The sequence below is a fragment of the Glandiceps talaboti genome, chromosome 22 (assembly GCF_964340395.1).
Source record: "Glandiceps talaboti chromosome 22, keGlaTala1.1, whole genome shotgun sequence".
NCBI classification, from domain to species: Eukaryota; Metazoa; Hemichordata; class Enteropneusta; family Spengelidae; genus Glandiceps; species Glandiceps talaboti.
Window position 1 is genome coordinate 8,173,950 of NC_135570.1, and position 18,855 is coordinate 8,192,804.

At 36.5% G+C, this 18,855-nt stretch overlaps 1 protein-coding gene across 1 annotated transcript; it reads right to left on the reverse strand.

Moving 5' to 3' along the window:
• Positions 1–8,390: 8,390 nt before the first annotated feature.
• Positions 8,391–10,001, reverse strand: LOC144452292 (putative vesicular acetylcholine transporter-B). The gene has a single exon (XM_078143361.1). The coding sequence runs from the start codon at positions 9,999–10,001 to the stop codon at positions 8,391–8,393; it is 1,611 nt and encodes a 536-aa protein (XP_077999487.1).
• Positions 10,002–18,855: the final 8,854 nt, after the last annotated feature.

An 18,855-nucleotide genomic window follows, 5' to 3' on the forward strand; every position in this document is an offset into this window, starting at 1 on the left:
TACCATAATCACTTCGCTGGAAAATTGTATTGGCGGGGAAGTGCTGTCGTCAACATCGTGATTATCTGGAACGATTTGCAACTTCACAGTAGGCACATTTCTAATCACAACGGGACGCCAGTGTTTAACAAAATTAAACTGATTCATAACTTCTCAATTGGTTTTAGATACCACATAATGTTGATTAACAAAACAAATCACACACACAGGCCAACGAATGAAAAAAAAATGACGGTAGGAAATGGAGAGTGGTTTAACTAGAAAAGGTCAATATATGGGTACGGAATTTACTTATAAACTTTGGGATTATTAGCGCCATCGCTCTCCCAGCCCCCCTCTATCTCCATCTCTCTCGCATTCTTTCCATATACCCTACCGTCTGTCTGTCTGTCTGTCTGTCTGTCTGTCTGTCTGTCTGTCTGTCTGTCTGTCTGTCTGTCTCTGTCTGTGTGCTTGCCCCCTCTCTTTCTCATTCATAATGGCCCAGAGTAGATAAGAATTTCATGTTTGGAGTAACCATTTTCTTTAACTTGGTTGTTATTACTTAATTTCATCATCACTTAAAAAGGATAGAATCTATACATTTGGATAATACCCGAAAGATTTCTAAAAAATAGTTAGAGTAGCTTTTGACCATTACTGTTCAAACACAAGTTAAGCATTTGGACAGACTTAGGGTACACCGAGGAAACGGTGAATGTGCATGGTATTAATGTAAAAAAATACCCCTGTATTCCATGGCCCCTGGAGGTGGCGTATCAAGTAACCCTAACCAATCTGACACTAAGTGATATTAATTGATGTGCTACTATGAAACCATAGAGGAATGTTAGTTGGATAATGCAATGAATCATACCAAGATTGATTTATCTTCCTATGGGTGAGTGCAAATCAAATCAACTAATTAGTAAAGCTAAGTGAAAGGCCATGACGTCATCAATACAAAATTATCAGGCTCAGACAGTCACGAAGTATGCATAATTACCAGTCACTATTGATCGTCACTGGACTCTATTTTATTGTAAACGTTGGCATCTGAATGAATACATACATACATGCATACATGCATACATACATACATACATACATACATACATACATACATACATACATACATACATACATACATACATACATGCATACATACATACATACATACATACATAATACATACACTACTAGAAAAAAATGTGTTTAGTCCAATGAGTCATGAAAAATGACTTTCATCAGTTTACATCGATTTCTCTTAATACACTTATTCAAATTAGACATGAACCAACATCTGTACATTGGATTAGGGAATTCTGGGTATGGTGCCCAATTTAACTAATCCGGCCATTCTTTTATTCTAATCGACAGACACCAATGCACCATACCCAGAACTCCCTAGCCCAGTGTACAACAGTCAGTTCATGGCTAATATAAAAAAGTTCCCAGTATTTTCCGGAAAGTCGCGAAATGCCAAGGTGTTGAAAATGACTTTTTTCTTCTTACTGACACCAAATAAAGCTTTTAGGACGAAATCAGCCTCGACCTTGTTACCCATGATGAGTCAGACACTCATTCAATCAGTCAAAATTGAGACCGAACTACTTGTTGATTCAATTTTTGAAAATGATATATGTGCTGATGATGAGTATTTCATATTTTCTTCAGAAGTCAAAACTTCATGACATGACCTGTTGGCGGTGAAAAGCTTTGATATCGGAGAGTGGCTGTTACTTGATTGCTCAAATGTAATTTGTGCTCGTTTAAGGTGCAATTGTGTTGAAAGTCCGTTCTGGTTGAGCGGCAGTTATGTTTTGGCACTCTTTTATACCATGCCTATGGAATCAATAGACCAATTCGTTAAAATGGGAGACTTTTATACTTGAAATATTATAATAACTCGTTTATACTTTCATATTTGATGGCGTTGATACGTGTCAAGAAATATTGCCAAGCTTTTTGGGAACGTGTTTAGCTTTTGGGAACGTGTTTACACGTATTCGATTTTTGCAGCGAAAGACAACTTCTCGGAATCAGAGTAATGTTAAATATTGAATACCTAGATAACATGAGCTGTGTGTTAATTTAAATCTGGAAATCAGGAAGTTGCCAAGTGGCAGCCACTTAGTAAGTGTGTATCTTCCTGATTGATAACATCAGCGAACAGGTCAATTGTTAGTCAATTACTGATTTCATAATCCTCACTAACATTTATCGCTGGGCCTTTTCGGTTAATTGACTTCCTTTTCAAAAATAATCAACGCAAATCTTGAAGCAAATTTTCCCGTGGGGGTTTGCCGCCATCTTTTTCACGTGATGCCTTCGTGTTGCCTTCATGGAGAGTGAGTGTTGAGATCATGACATACCCGATCTGTTGATACTACAATTTGTTCATTTTGTGGTTATTAGGTTGAACAGCTTTATTTACACAATTATGGATATTTTTGAGGCCACCACACCAGATTATTTTAGTCTTTACTGTGAAGCAGACTACAAATCTTTTATGTACCGAACTAAAAATTCACAACCTCTTTCAAAAGAAAGAGTTTTGTTGAATTCTTACATCGGTTGATAAAGTCCTAGTGAGATCTTAGGATGCCCTTAAGGTTAGTCTAAACGTAACAGATGTCGACGTCAAATGCTGTTTACAAAAACTGTATCTACGAACTTAAATGCCTGTTTGTGTGAATATAACATGTTACGAAAGGATAGATCTCTTTTGGTTTAAATCCATTAATAATAAAAATTACACCTGTAAGCCTTAATATTAATAAACTTATTACAAATACTTCATATAGGAAGGAAGAAGCCCTCGTCCATGGCGCCATACAACCTATACTACACTTACTCCAGACATTCAACAATAATCTTTATGAGCTTGAGTTTGTCAGACATTTTTCTCATCAGTGCAGCTCGGGCTGTCAACAAGACTCGCCATTCTATAGTTTATTACCACCATTTGATATTTTGTTAGGACCTATAACTATAGAACTCAAATGACCGACTTGGCAAATTCTAACGAAGATACAAAAATTGAGGCTAAAACACATATTCGATTTCAAGCATCTTGACTTTCTTTGCGTCCATGCAACCATTTATAAGTGACAAATTGTTTTCGAATGTGTATTTTTTTCAAGGCTGATTAAAACTTAAATAAATGCAAATGTTGCTGAGGTGGAAAGTTCGAGGTATTATAAGTATTGTTAATAATGATACATAGGGTGCATTGGTTGGTAACTATGTGTATTTAGTTGCCAGATGCTGTCCCTTGTAACGTCCCAAACGCTTACCTACTACATGATTCATTGTACACCACGTATCGCATATGACGAGATTTATCTTGTAACTTCTCATGATCAACGTTTCCGAGTAAACTATCTGTACGACTGGGAAGAATTTTTTGTTACTCCATTCATTTGACAAACAATGGTTATATTTTATATTTCACTGCATATATACAATCTCAAACGTCCTGTCCAGTTAGACAGTTCCTTAGTACCACTTTGATTTTGGTCATGTCCTGGTTTGTCGAGATGTTCGCTTGACGACAGTGCTACACTCACTTCATTGATTATGAGTAATATTGCGTAAATGTATGTCACCCTCGGCAATCATAAAATAAACAAGGAGACGATATTTCAAACTGGAAGTTTAACGTTCACAAGAATTCGCCATCTATGGATGTTTACAAATAACTGGTCAAATTATTAGTCAGGAATCGAAGTGAGTGCAAAGTTATTAAATCAATGTGAACAGGTTTTACTTTAAATGGGTAGAGTTTATAACTTTACTTCAAAATTGTCTTATAACTGGTTCATCTCGCATCAGAAACTCGTATAACATATAACATGACATACGACATATATTTTTGAGAATTTGAAAACTGCTTTTACTCAGGTGTCGAAAATGGTTCTCAGATACATATTTGACAGGAATTGTTTTTGCATGCATTATATTTATGTTAATTGTTAAGAATTGGATTATCTAGATTCAAGTCCTAATAGGCTTACACTTTAATACAATTGGTGCTGTCTAATCACTTGTCCTTCTCTGATTGATAGTTTAAACACTTGCAACAACAAACTGTTGATGAACAGCAGTGCTCTTTATCGATGTTGCTGTCCTACAAGTGAAAGCAAACAAGGTTCATAACTTCGCAGTTTTCCTTTTAGTTCATTTAAATATTTAAAGTGAATCGGTACTTTTGTAAAACATGGGTCTAGAATAAAGATTTAGGCTAAATCGTTATATTACCAAAAATGTTCTTCACTTTCGCTCACTGGTACTGGCACAGTGGCGTTTTAAAGTAATCGGCCAAAGACCACCCAACCGGAAGTGATGTCACAACCTAGCATACCTCTCGCACTACGGATGTCACATTCATAGCTGAGCGTACAGCTATAAAATAACTATGCTCGTGGCAATCAGCTACTCCTCGTTTTTAAAAGGACAATCTTCATTTGGGTGTCATAAGAAATAGTCTTGCAATATTCTTAAGATGCCAACATTTTAGTAATGATTATAGGACGTTTTGGCAATGACAAGAACAGGAAAAAAATACCCAAGAAATTCTGGACTGTGCCTCTCTAAATCCAATAGATATAACGACCTTGAAAGTGTGAGAATCAATATTTTCAGTCACTGTACTGGAAATCAGGGGTTTCCTAGCTAGGAAATCTAATCAAATGTTTATTCGCCGTACTTGTAAATCCTATGAACAGTAATTAGTTTTACTGGAGTAAATGCTACCTGAAGGCCTCGTTTGCTTATACTCAAATTTCCCATGTAATTGCATGAAGTGCGGTGTTTTAGAACAACATGCAAACAAATCCCTGTTAAATTTCTACATGTTAGATCTCATTATTTCTTTTATTAGTTTACATCAACAATTTCAAGTGAAGTTCAACCTTGTTGAATGCTAGTGAAGCTAATGCAATCGTTATACAATCCACAAGCCAAGTTGAACGCATTCGAACAAAAATATGGGATACATACCCTGGTCGCTCAACGTCACTACAGTGCGTGTCTACTTCATTCATTCTGGGGTGATCAAAATACGATTCAAGTCGCCATTAACCTATACGATTTAAATTATGCTTACGCAAGTATAGTTATATCATTATATTATTCCCAATATTTTTCTTCATTCAGCCCGAAAATACTTGTGACCTACGAGTTTTGCCACCTTCGCCAAGGCCCCTTAGGCCAGTCATATATTTATAGCTTAAATATAATTTGGGAATAATATCTAAAATATCGACCAAAGGGATAAATGTTGGGACGTTATTACGTAATGATAAGTCGAACACTAGTCTAAGTATAACAAATACTTGGGCATTTTGAAGTTTTGGTCAACGATATGCAAATCAAGTAATTCATCTGAAGACCAGACCTGATCAAAATCAATAGCATTGGGGATTAGGTGAAGAATTTAATAGTTTCTCCTCAAAAACTAAGACTCATATTATATCCATATGGCGTATTGATGACGTAAGCATGACGTAAATAGTATGCTCCAAAACGTTATTTATACATTTTATATCGTTGGCAATTGATAGCTCTGCTAATGTGCGTTTTCGTATGCCTAATCTATTATACGTGTATAGTTTAGACATGTATAAATTCGACCAAAATAAACACTAAAAAAGGGAAGTCGTAACTGTGGCTTTATCATCAACTATAACGCCATAACCATAGACCCTACACGAAACCAATGAATAGGCAACTGCAAACCCTTCATTTTGAATGATGCATTGTGGGAAATATGCAAATAAACATGAATCTTTCATTATTGTAAGATATATCTTGTTACATTCTTTGTAACGGCGGATAATCTTGTCTCGGTTACCCTCACCCTTGCAGAGGGGCTATTCTAATAATTGCACAGATGAGGGATAACGATAACTGCAGACGGTCCCATAGTCCTTTGCATCTGAGCAAGCGCAGTCCGGATTGCAGGTTCCCTTAGGCACAACATATCGAAAGTACATGCACACCCTCACTTGAGACTAGACAGAATACTAGTATTCAATTCCGTTGTTCCTGATTGGGCACAACACGTCGAAAGTACATGTACACCGTTCACTTGGGACTACACAGAAAATTCAATCCTATTAATTGGGTTCTAATTATTGAAATTTTATTGCAGTCAGAATGAAACACTCCATTCACTGTTAGAGAGGAAATTGTAAACATTACACAAAAATGTACACTATGCTGACAATATATATACAATTATTATTCGTCTTTGCATCATCAACTTGTGAAAGTATATTATGACAAAAGATCAATCAAGGACTGTGGGCCAATACAAAAAAAAATCACCTAGTCGAAGCTGACGTGGATAAATTGACTTATCGACCGAACAATAGAATTTCAATCGCAGTACAGGCCACATTGAACGAAAGCATGCACTAGCCATACACTAATTACTTAAAACTGTCTGACTTGTCGGTGCAGATCTACGCATTCGATAATGTGGCCGGTACTGCAGTAAAATTTGCAGCTCGGTCGACCATGATCTCTTTGTCGACCTGTGAAATGTTGGAACTGTGAAATGTTAGGCGTAGAGTGTCTATGTTACAAGCTTAAACAGAAAGATGGCGGGAACGTGCAGCAGACGACTTTGGACCTACGATAAATTATTTTTTCATTTGAATACAATACATGTTGAGTATGAGCTGGACTGTTAATACGATATTGACGTTAAAGATATTTCATTTATACACAGTAATAGACTTGTACGGCAAATAGGAGAAACAGAAACAGAAAACAAAAAGAAAGAAAGAAAAAGAATAGCACGCATCTAAAAAAAATTGTTTTTCTCCCGTTTTTGGAAACGTCATACCAATACCAAACTATTTCATATATAATGCATTTTCATAACTAACATGTCGTAGTTGTAAACAGAGTGTAGTCTAGCCTAAATGCAGAGAACGGACACTTTTTAGAATGTCTATGTAGCGATGTAGTATTGCCTGTATCAACACACCAGTAGCATGAATTCGAATTATTGTGATGAATATTTACGAAGGTTTAAAACATGTGAACACTCATATATGTGCTCGATAAGACATTTTGAATCACAATACTGTACTTAAACGTTATTGATGTAATGTAACTGAAACTACTAAGTATCATTTTAAAAGAAAAAAACCTACAAAAGGGGACTAAAACATCACAATTAGGGTTACTAGGTAAGTTCAACAATTTCACTTGCAAACAGCAAGGAAACGATCTATAAATGCAAATGAGCAAATGGCAACATAATTAACTACCATGGAAACCTAATAAATTGATCATACAGTGAGAATATATAAAAATACAGATAGCATACTACAATATCAAGAAATGGTCTATGCATTTGCTCGATGGTTTTGAACATAGGAAGACGTTGGAAAAAAGTTATGATACTTTCGAATAATTTTATTGAGAGTGGTGTTTCTGTAGATATATTTATGTATACATCTTACTACCACCTGTTCAATAGCTAACGATGAGCGTGCTTGACCAATGAGCCAAAAATAATCTTGGATGCTGATAAAGAACACTAAGCAGAATTCTAAACCGTTGGCTGAAGGACTGGAGGAAGGCACACAGGACTGGCTTCGTAAGAGCTACTATTATTCTAAAACAAGACACACCTCACTGATGAACTGTTACGACCCCCATATACATAGTCGCTTACATGTGGACATATAGCACTATTGATAGCCTGTATAATACGACGTGTTTTACTACCCTAGCTATCAGTAACCACTCTATGAGAGTTAGGGTTAGGGTTAGAGAGTGGAGGCTAATATGGCGTAACAACACGTCGAATCTGACAGACTACACTATTCAATGCGTATACCACAAGGAAATTAAAGAAATTGAACTATTACAAGTTGTAGGCTGTCAGTTCAAAACGCCAAAACAATCCCCTAGTTGACTTTGCAATTATTTCGATAAAATCTAGATGTTTATTCTGTCCGAAGCAAAGTTTAATGGAGATATTTGTCAAAGAAAGTCTATGATCACGTCATTTTCAAAGTAAAAGTGAGTGCAATGAGAACAATTGTATATGTAAAAACTAAAATAGTATACATATTTATACAATATGAATATTCATATGTGATGTGACGACAGACAGCTGGTAATCTTCACAATGAAAACAATAGCAATCATTACATACACGTTTTTGTTGTTGCTATGATGACTAACAAACAGTGCCGGTAAAATAACATGCAATAACTAAAGATGTGATAAAAATATTATAACATTTTAAAGACGGCTGACTAGGCTACGGTAGCCGTAAAGGTACTCAAAACAAATTAACGACTGAGTTACTAATTATACTGGACATAGTAATTTTATTCGATTTTGGCAGAATTTGGACAATATTGTTCATGACGAATTATTGATTAATCATCAAAAAGTGCACCATATTCATCATTGCGGACTCTTCTGACGTGAACTTTCTGTCTTGGGCTCGGGGAAGAATCGGCTTCTTCCTCGGAATCACTCGTAACTGGGTCATTTATAGAGCCGTTCATTCTGATCACATTACCAGGAGGTTGACGTAGTCCATCGCCGAACTCTGCTTTTTGTTGTGCTTTGACAGTGCGATAGAGTCCCTTAGGAGGCTCATCCGTTAAAAGTACCGTGTCCTCAAACATCTGAGGCTTCATATCATAGACTTTTCTGAGTATTAGCAAAAAGGGACAGTACAGTATGGAGATTAGACCAATTATTATATTCAGCCACATGAAGCCTATTCCTCTTACGATTTCTCCAGCTAGAATTGGACCGAATGCATATGCTAAGCAGTAGGAAATATCAGCTATGGCATAAACGGAGCCGTAAACAGAAACGTGACGGACATCGACAAGGAAGCCCAGCGTAGGTAGAAGAGCCGTGTCGATTAATGCTATTCCAAAGCATATTCCACATAGAGGAATGACGAGAACACCGAATGATTGTGAGAACGGGACCACTATTGTAAAAGCACCAATGATGAAAAGTCCTAAGGCTGCGTATATCCATTGGTAATGTGGGTAGTTCGTTGCTAATTTTACAGTCAGAATGACACCAAGCACATGCGGTACAAAAGCAGGTAGCCATATAACGCCCTGTTGCCAGCTTGGGGACGCCATGGTGTCCCTCATCCAAATCCCGATGGTTGGCTCGATGAAAGCCAAGGAAACATTGGCGACAGCTAATGCTCCTGCACATGTGGCAATGTAAGGATCAATCATAAGTTTGTAGATGGGTGTTCCTTTAGGCATCTGCCCTCGCTTTTCACTGTAGGGTTTGATAACGAACATCAGCATGAGTCCATCACATAGTGATATCGTCGCAAGAATGAGAAATGGAACCTGCTTTCCGGCGAACTGGTAGAGAATCCCTCCAAATGGTGGTGCAACCAGACAACCAAATGAGATGAAAGCTAGGGCGATTCCCAAAGCTTTACTACGTGCAGATTCTTCTTGAAAATTATCAGCGATCATAGCAAGTCCCGAAGTGTCAGCAAAGGCAGAACCGACTCCCTGAAGACTACGTGCTATGAATAACAGAGTGTAGCTCTCACCAAAGGCAAAAACAGCAGTTGCAAAGAACATAACAATAAGTCCGATGAGCATTGGGATATCGTAACCAATTCTATCTATAATTGTCCCGGAAAAGGGATTAGTTAGAAGCTGAACGATCGCTTTTGATGCAAAGAGTATCCCTATTGAAACGTCCTCGTTTTGGTACTGGACTGTTGTGGCAGTAGGTCCCGATCCATTGACTAGAGACCAGTTAAAAGTTGTGTTCAGTTGATATACAGTTTCTATCGTGTCCCATGTATTGATTTTTCGGAGATAATTTGGTATGATTGGCACTATGACCATATAAAGCATATTATCCAAGAGTAAAGCTATACATACTATGACTAGAACGATTTTGCGTTGCGTTTCGGGGTAGCGAACTTTTTCTAAAAATGCTTGCCAGTGATCTCTCACACTTTCTGTGGAAATTCCTAGAACCGCCATATTGTAAATCGTTTCCCCTCTGTCTCAAAAGTTAAGGCAAATACTTTCCAAATAATGTACTCTTCTTTTACTGCATAAACAGGGTCGGTATCAATCTTTCAACCAAACAGTCCAGGGTTTCCTTGGAAGAGAAAGAAAAGTTCCATGTCAGCCAAATTTGTTTTTTACTGTTTGGATGTTTAGATGAAGATATTAAGACCAGGCACCGATCACAGCAGTCCACATCCTGCGTTATCCACATAAGATTAAGTCACGTCGGCACACTCCTTAATGTACTTTGAATTCTTGTTTAAATCACGAGCCGTAAAAGACTACTTGACATCGGGCCAAACCTTAATTGTCTATGCCCTATCTTGTAATCAAACAGAATAATCATCGGAATTAAGTCTAAAATTGATTTCCTAATATCGTCTTTTGTCTCGGTTCGTTTAACTTTGATACTTGACAAAACAGAGGGGAACTTATCTTATATGGAGAACAAACCAGACGTAGTGACTACTGGTGACGGATACCTGGTTTGAAGTCGCAGTTGATTAAGCTGCTCTGTTAGGTTAGTTTTAAAACAACATGTGCACAGTAATACATCAATGTATGTAAGCGCACAGATGACAAAATGGGTCTAGGAATTTCCACTTTGCGTGTGAAATAAAGTGACAAGGTAAAAGCGATCACGTGGGCAACGAAGTGCATTCCCTGTAATAAAATACAACGATCGTATTGACTAAGTGAAGTAGACAGGAACGTCAAGAAAGTAACATATTGTTATTGAGAAATGAGACCATTAAACATTTAGCTGCATGCAACATAAACATAAGTAAGACACGTAATAATGTTGTTATAACTAAATTATTCCAAGCGTGTATGTCAAATGCTTGAAATCCAATGAATGATCAATTGAGATGTGATAAAATATTCTGAGAGACTGAAGCCGTATGTATGTATGTATGTACGTACGTACGTACGTACGTACGTACGTACGTACGTATGTGTGTGTGTGTGTGTGTGTGTGTGTGTGTGTGTGTGTGTGTGTGTGTGTGTGTGTCTGTCTGTCTGTCTGTCTGTCTGTCTGTCTGTCTGTATGTATGTATGTATGTATGTATGTATGTGTGTGTGTGCGTGTGTATGTATGTAGATATGTATGTATGTACACATGTACGCATACATAGATACATACATAATATAGATACATACATATATACATGGATACATTGATACACACACACATGCATGCATGCATACATACATACATACATACACACACATGCATGCATACATACATACATACATACATACATACATACATACATACATACATACATACATACATACCGTCATGCCCACGAGTTGATGTACAGTACTAAAACACTGTCAATGTGATGTATGTTACTTCAAATATGTATGTTGATTATTCACTGACTTTATTCTCTGTGTGTGCAACTACCCCTTCATGGTAGATGAACTAAAATATACAGCCTGTTCTTCATAGGTCTCATACAATATTAAAAGAACATTTAAGGACCCACTTCCCGGAAACATGTCGCCTTCCCACCATAATTGCTATTTAAAATACCAACAACCTGGAAGGCAAACTCATTTAGTTCACAACCGGAATCAGGATATTACAGGCGGTAAAATACATGGCGACATCTATGCGAGCTATAGAGTTTTGTTTAATTGAACAATTGTATACTGTGCCAAACAGTTCTTATCAGGAACAGTAACTGTTCATTTTATCACCAATATTTTCACACCCATCCATATATCTTAATTGTTTTGAAATATACCAAGGCACTTTGTTACATTTTAATAAATCCAATAAATCAAGCCTTGCACGAAAATTTTGACATGAGTAAAACTTTAATAGTCAACATGTTTAAGTGATATTATTTATAAGTGTTGAAAACTGCTGATGTTGTATCAGACAAACGTACTGTAACCATATTGATTAAAGAAAAGGTCTTCAAACTGCATAAAATCTGGCTGTGGTAATGTTAACAACTTTTATATACTAGTATATGGAAAAAAGAATGTATTAGGTAATTTTACCTAAAAATTAAATTCACTAATAAAGTTTTATTTATCAGGAGTGAGGAAAGGTTTTCCAAATTTGCGATTTTTTAATATCATTATATAAGAGTGAGGAAACCTATTCAAAAGTTGTCCCTTCATAAATGCACGTCTTGGCAACTGTAAAGTCAAGTTCATTCTCTAAAGAATATTTAATGGGGGTAATGAAAGTTTCAATATCTTCGCTGTACAAAATCCAGGGTTTCAATCATATAGGTAGTCACATAATCTGTGTCAACTTCTCTATCCATCTCTTTAAACTGAACTACTAGGCCTTCAGTGGGCTACTCTTTGACCATTTTCAAACATACTAGGAAACAAAAAGCAGCAATCTAGTGTAGGAAACATCACCAGATATATCTATAATACACAGATTGTAGGACGTATACGTACTATTACATGCTTAAGGTACAATGTGTCTCAGAGACTAGTTTCCCTTAAAATCAAAAATCTCTCTTAACTTTACTATATGAAAGCTTGTTCCTGGTCCTTTTGAAATGATAAATGGTTCACCGTCAATATTTTGTCAAAGAAACCGACAATCTGTTGTACTCCATATAGGTAAGGAAGTATTCGGCGGCCATATTGGATTCTAAAGTGGCTTATTTTTGATATCAGTTTGAGTTTAATTAAAAAAAAAACTGTTCAGTGACCCTCAGCCTGGTTTTTCTTGATTTTAACTTAGAATGGAATTGAGTTTGCTTGAACAAAGTAACAGGAAAAGTTAAAAAAATTTAATTCCAACAGCTATACTACGTTGATGTCAATTCCATTTCATAGAACTTTAGCTTTTACGACAGAACTGTCCACCTTATCCGGAAATGAAGCAATGCCAACAATATTTCGATGTTCATTTCATCAAGAGACGAAAAGGCCTTTCCCCTTTTAATCACATTTGCAACTGTTGAGTGAGAAAGTATGAATTCGGTAGACTATTGTCTGATTGATAACATTTTAAGGAGAAGACTTTTGATTGAAAATTAACACGACGTCTTCATACCTGTCCCCATGTCATGTCAGTGTTGTACACACAAAATCGAAGGACTCAAGGAGCATAAAAAGCCTAAAGGCACTTAAGTCACTCGGAGCTAATGTTACCTTTTGTTTAAGACCGCAAATCTGTACACTATTCCGCATAGCCTGAGTAATTGAAAAGAGAAAACCTTCCTTGAATAGACGAACTCTAATTGCGAGATCTTTAGCTGAGACGATTCAAACATTCGTGCTTGATGGAGACCCTCTGTTAATTCGTGATGGAACGTTGTCATAGAAACTTGAAAAGTAAATCTTAAGTAGCATGCTTTATATGCCTGTTTAGATGTTTCCATTAAGAATAAATAAGTGACTGTCTGCTAAAACACAGTCAAGCTACTTTAGCAGGTTCAGATGGGCACGATCCTGGCAGTTCGTTTTAGCACTATGCTATCCTATCTAACGAATAGACATGAAAGTGATTATTTTGAAAATGAAAGGTTCACCCGTTGTACGCATCAATGCTGAGGTTTACTCAGTGGATTTATACGTTAACCAAAACGAGTGTGGCGGATATATAACTGATCTGGTATCACTTTCAATCATGTGTAATCGTGCGTTAAGAAAATGATACTCTCCTTTGGTTTTTGAATGCATGGCACGTAAAGGTGTTGCCCTATTCTTGTCGACGATTGAACTACTCTCCGATTCTCCAATAGACAAGTCATAAATACACATGATGTTTACATCCAAGCCTTCCATGTATTCATTCTGATAAATGACTTTATATAGAGCTTTTTCTGTTATTGAACTCAATTGCCTGAAAAAAAACTAAATTGCTTGCTATCAATCATTGTCAACCTCCATACATTTGGAGAAACATACCTACTCACATGTATACATCCACACACACACACACACACACACACACACACACACACACACACTTACGCACACATGTACATACACGTACACACATACACACACGTATACATACATACATATTATACATAAATACATACATACATACATACATACACACATACACACATACATACATACATACATACATACATACATGCATACATACATACATACATACATACATACATACATACATACATACATAAACACGTTACCATAAGCATACGTTGTCCATTAATGCTGTGTTTTTGTCGCTAATTAGCTTGCTTTGTATTTTCTGTGGTATGTTTAATTCAGCATTTATGCATAAAACGTACACGTACTCTATGCAGCTGCTTATATTGCTAATTAGATCAACATTTAACAGGAAATAACGGTTAAGGAGCGTTTATAGAGGTCTCACATACAAATATGCCATCCAAACACAGTTTCTGATGCGGCAATTATATACACACGGACACAATACCATGGTTTACAAATTTTTGGACACAAATATAACTCTGACTCGACATATTCAAGTTGAGAATCTAAAGTCCATAATATATATAGTTGCTTATGCAGAAATTAGGCAAATCGGCAAACAATTGCTAATCAATATAGCTGGCTGACTTATTATATATTTTTTTGTGGAAACAAATTTTGTAGTTGGTGCTTCGTTTAGTAAAATAACCTACTGTAGAACACTTAACCCCATACTATTTTTGAATGCAGTTTACTCCGTACATTCTGTTGAAGGAAGTGGGGGAGCAAATGGCGAGCAGTAGACTATTTTTGAACTACAGTTTCTAAAATAAGCTTAGGGTAAAATTGAGTTGGCGAGTAGAACCAGAATTAAAAAGACCTTCTACCTCAGACACCTATTAGATTTTACAATAATTGTTAACTTGATAGACAGTTACTTTATCGAGACATTGAACCTTGATGGTAATTTATCATCACCATGGCAACATAATTATGCATATTAGGAAGTAGAATAAGACGAATTTATCTTCAACAAGGTTTAATCTGTTGTGACTGATGAGACGTTCATGCAGGTTTTAGATAAAATATTCGAATGTACCAAGAAGTTGAAAAAATACTTCTACGGTACCGTGCATATTTGCGAGTTGTGTTTTACACAATACCCCAGATCGTTTTTCTATTGTGGTCAGCATCTCTGCGGTCGGTTTATAATGTACAACATTCTATTGTCACTCACCGGAAGATATTATGTACTACTGAATCAATCCCTGACTCTCAATACTTGCTGATTAGTCGAAGTGAATAATGAATGTACACTGATGGCTCTCAAATACCAAACACGAGCTAGCCGAAAGGATGTTCATAATCGCACAGTTTAATTGTGCTCCAAGCAAATAGTTGCATGTGGATCGATTTCTCTTTGCCTGTACTGCAGGTGCGGGCGATTAGTATGTTGCTCACTAATGAGAAATTCTGCTAACTCATAAGATGTTGAAGTTTACAGATTGAACAATCTAAGATGTTACAGTTTAGTTGATCGATATCTTTTGAAATCGTGGATTGGATTTTACGGAGGTGCATAGTTTGGGGACTTTGTGTGGCGAAGTAGATCCGTGTTACGGTTTAGCCGGGGTTGAACACCATGGGGTAATTTTAAGGAAGTCACCATCAGATCTCTAAACCCAAAGTGTTGTCATATCACATTTTGTGGAAAAAAGGTGACCTTTTCTCATACCAATATCTGGTATGTTGGTACATGGCCATGATGTTGTTGTTGCACTGTGGTTTTGGAACCTTGTCTCAAAAGAAATATTGTTACAATTACTTAGAATCATTCAGCAGAACTCAGATTTTATCTGTAACCATGATAAAGAAAAAACACTATGTTAAGTCTGAACTTGAAAGTATAACCTTTCTCAAACCTCAGCATGTCAAAATTCTAAAAAAACAGGATCCCTTTCGCGCGGACCCTATCTGTATTGCCGTCAATATGACAAGTCCCCTTCCCTTTCTTCACGCTTGTTCTAGCCGTAGAACGCAATATCAAACCATCATCAAGAAGGCAAGCCATTTGAAGCGTTAAGCCTACAGTTTTACCGGGGATTACTGTACACTGAACGAAATGGAAGGCATCAAAGGATGAAAGATAGAAAGACACTGCAAAGTAAAAAGCTTTTCTCCTTCCTAACAGGACGGTCAGTAAATTGAATTAACCTAATCAATCATCGAGGTCCGTGTTTCACTGTGTACAGATCAATTGCAAACTCTGAATGCGATCAAGTACGTGGACATATTAATCAATAAACGACTGCAAAAGGTGCATCCAATCAGAGTTTATACAATATGAAAAGATGATATATTCAACGTAGTAAATTACTAAGATCACCGGAAACTCAGTTAGAGTATTGGATGTCGTTTGAGTTTCGCTGTAGTAGTCTAGTTTTCTGTGTACATATACAGAATGTGTTATTTATCTGAGAAAATGTCGTTGAAAAGATAGACGGTCTTAAACAAAGAGAAAAAATGAAACAAACACACGGTAGAATTGTAACCGACATTGTAAGGCAGACGGCAATACATACACACAGATGTAAAAGACAGAGGCGTACATATACCGATAGTGGTACAGAAAATATAATCGGCGATGTTCCCTGGATAATTAGAAATAGGACACATGTAGAGAAATAATCGGCAAATTACGTTCCGATTTCAACGGATCAAAATATTTCAAGTTGCAAAAGACGAACATTGAATAAAAAATCGTAATTTTAGAATAATTTCTCTTATGTCTCTCCTTGTTTCTCTCCCTTCTCTCTTCTATTTTGTGTCTCTTTGTCAACGCTTTCCTTAGTCATCTCCCTAGCGATGTCTATGCACCCTCAGTTTTTCTTCGCCTAAACCTTTCTCCATATAAAAATAAACACAGACTTTAGTATTACGTCCATGTTTGCAATGGAAAAAAAAGTTGTTCGACGAAAAAGTTTTTGTGTCTACATTAATAATTGGGCCTCATCAGTAGAAGGGCTGTGAAATGGCAGCATGACAACTGATAGAATAAAAAGCTGAATATGACTAGCACATTTATCAACTGCCGGCATCTGAAACCAATCATTAACTAAACAGCAGTCAATTGATTACGCATTCATCTATATCACCAGAGAGCCATTTAGTAGATTGCTACAAAGTGCCCTCTACTAAATCCAACCTATAAAAAACTCTCACAGGACGCCATAACCTCAAGTAAAAGTATGTGCTATACAGATCGCCAGAAGCTTGTCTGCTTTGGCGGAAAGCTGACCTGAACACTGACCCCTTGGAGCAGTTTGTATCTTTTCTATCACACTTGCTTTCTGATGTAGATTCATATTCACCTCTCTACATTATTAAAGTGTTGACTTTCAACCTTGTTCTTTAAGAATTCGTTAATTGAAGAAATCCCTATAGGAACTCATAAACTTGAAATTTACATAACTCAAGTACGTGTATATTTATGTCTCCTTCATTCAAAAAATAAATTGTGTAATTAAACCGGAAATGTACACGTATCAAGATCTTGACTCATAAAAAAGATTTATTGCCAAAACTGTGGACGGCTTAATCTTTACAGGAATCTGTGTAAGGTACACGATTTACTTAATAAATAGATAAAACTCCAATAACGTCAATTTCTAGGTATGACGACACAGAATTGTATTTACATATCAAAGTCATTCATCACATTTAATTACATCTCAATACTATTCAACCAAAAATTTTACATTTTAAATCGCTGTAAAAACAAATGTCTGGAAATATCTCCTCTTGTCGGGTACATAATCCTGGAGAAAACATTGTATTCCTTACTTTTGGATAATTACATGAGACTCAAGTATTCGTAGTTTTAAGACAAGTGTAATAGTTTACACTGGTAATGAAATATTAGAACAGTTCCCTTAAACAGTGGTCGTCCCGTTTCTGATTAGCTCTCTATTTTTACGTACCAAATACGTTGGCATGGCATGATACTTCAGGGCGGAGAAGCAGCAGCGAAGCTATTTTCGAAATAGTCGGAAAGGAAATCGATGAAGCCCTTCTAATCTGGAGAATTAGTTTTTAAAGGGACATCGAAGCCTTGCATGGCAAGAGACACTGACGCTAACACAAATTGATTTCACTTAGGACTCGAATTTCGTTGAAACGTTACCTTAGATACGATGCGATGAATATCAATATGAAGAACAAAAAGTTTATAACGAAAGAAAGCAACAAACTAGACGACTTTTCCCTTGAATTTACACTTTCGGCAATGGAAGACATGCAAAGTGTGGATCGTAAGCATCTGTCATACAGTACAGTACAACATATCACTAATGGTACCAACATCTGTCATCGGACAATTCTTATGTGAAAGCAATTAAAAGACTTTACGTCCTTTGGGCGTACAGGTAGGGTGGTTACGCATATCAGTAACAGAAACCGTTGCTGTTATTACCACGTTGATATCAGACTAAAGATTTGATTCTCATTTTAATTGAAAACTGGCATTTTGTTTGTCACGATAGAGGAAATTTTTAAAAACTCGCAAAAATCGTTTTCCAGCCAGCATTAATATGAAATTATTTGTACAATCATATTCAATAATTATAACCGATTCATATATACACGTTATTTTGCCGGTTAATTTACATAAATACAAGGCGCCAAAACCGTCAAGCTTTAACCTGCAAATTAACATTCAATTTTGCGGTAAGTTTTATACACCGCAACACAAATTCTGAGATAAAGCTTGTAAGGTTATTTTGGTGTGACCATTCATGTTATGTATTTAAATACTAGCTGTGTATGCCCCCTACCTTATTGCTGAAACAGGTCATACATATACAAACACCAGAAACACTGCCTGTTCACGTCGCTCTTCGTACAGACGTTGAGTAGCTGTTCATTAAAGACA

What these genes read in the sequence shown, in the direction of transcription:
- LOC144452292 (XM_078143361.1), bottom strand. Translation starts at nt 10,001, where the DNA reads ATGGCGGTTCTAGGAATTTCCACAGAAAGTGTGAGAGATCACTGGCAA.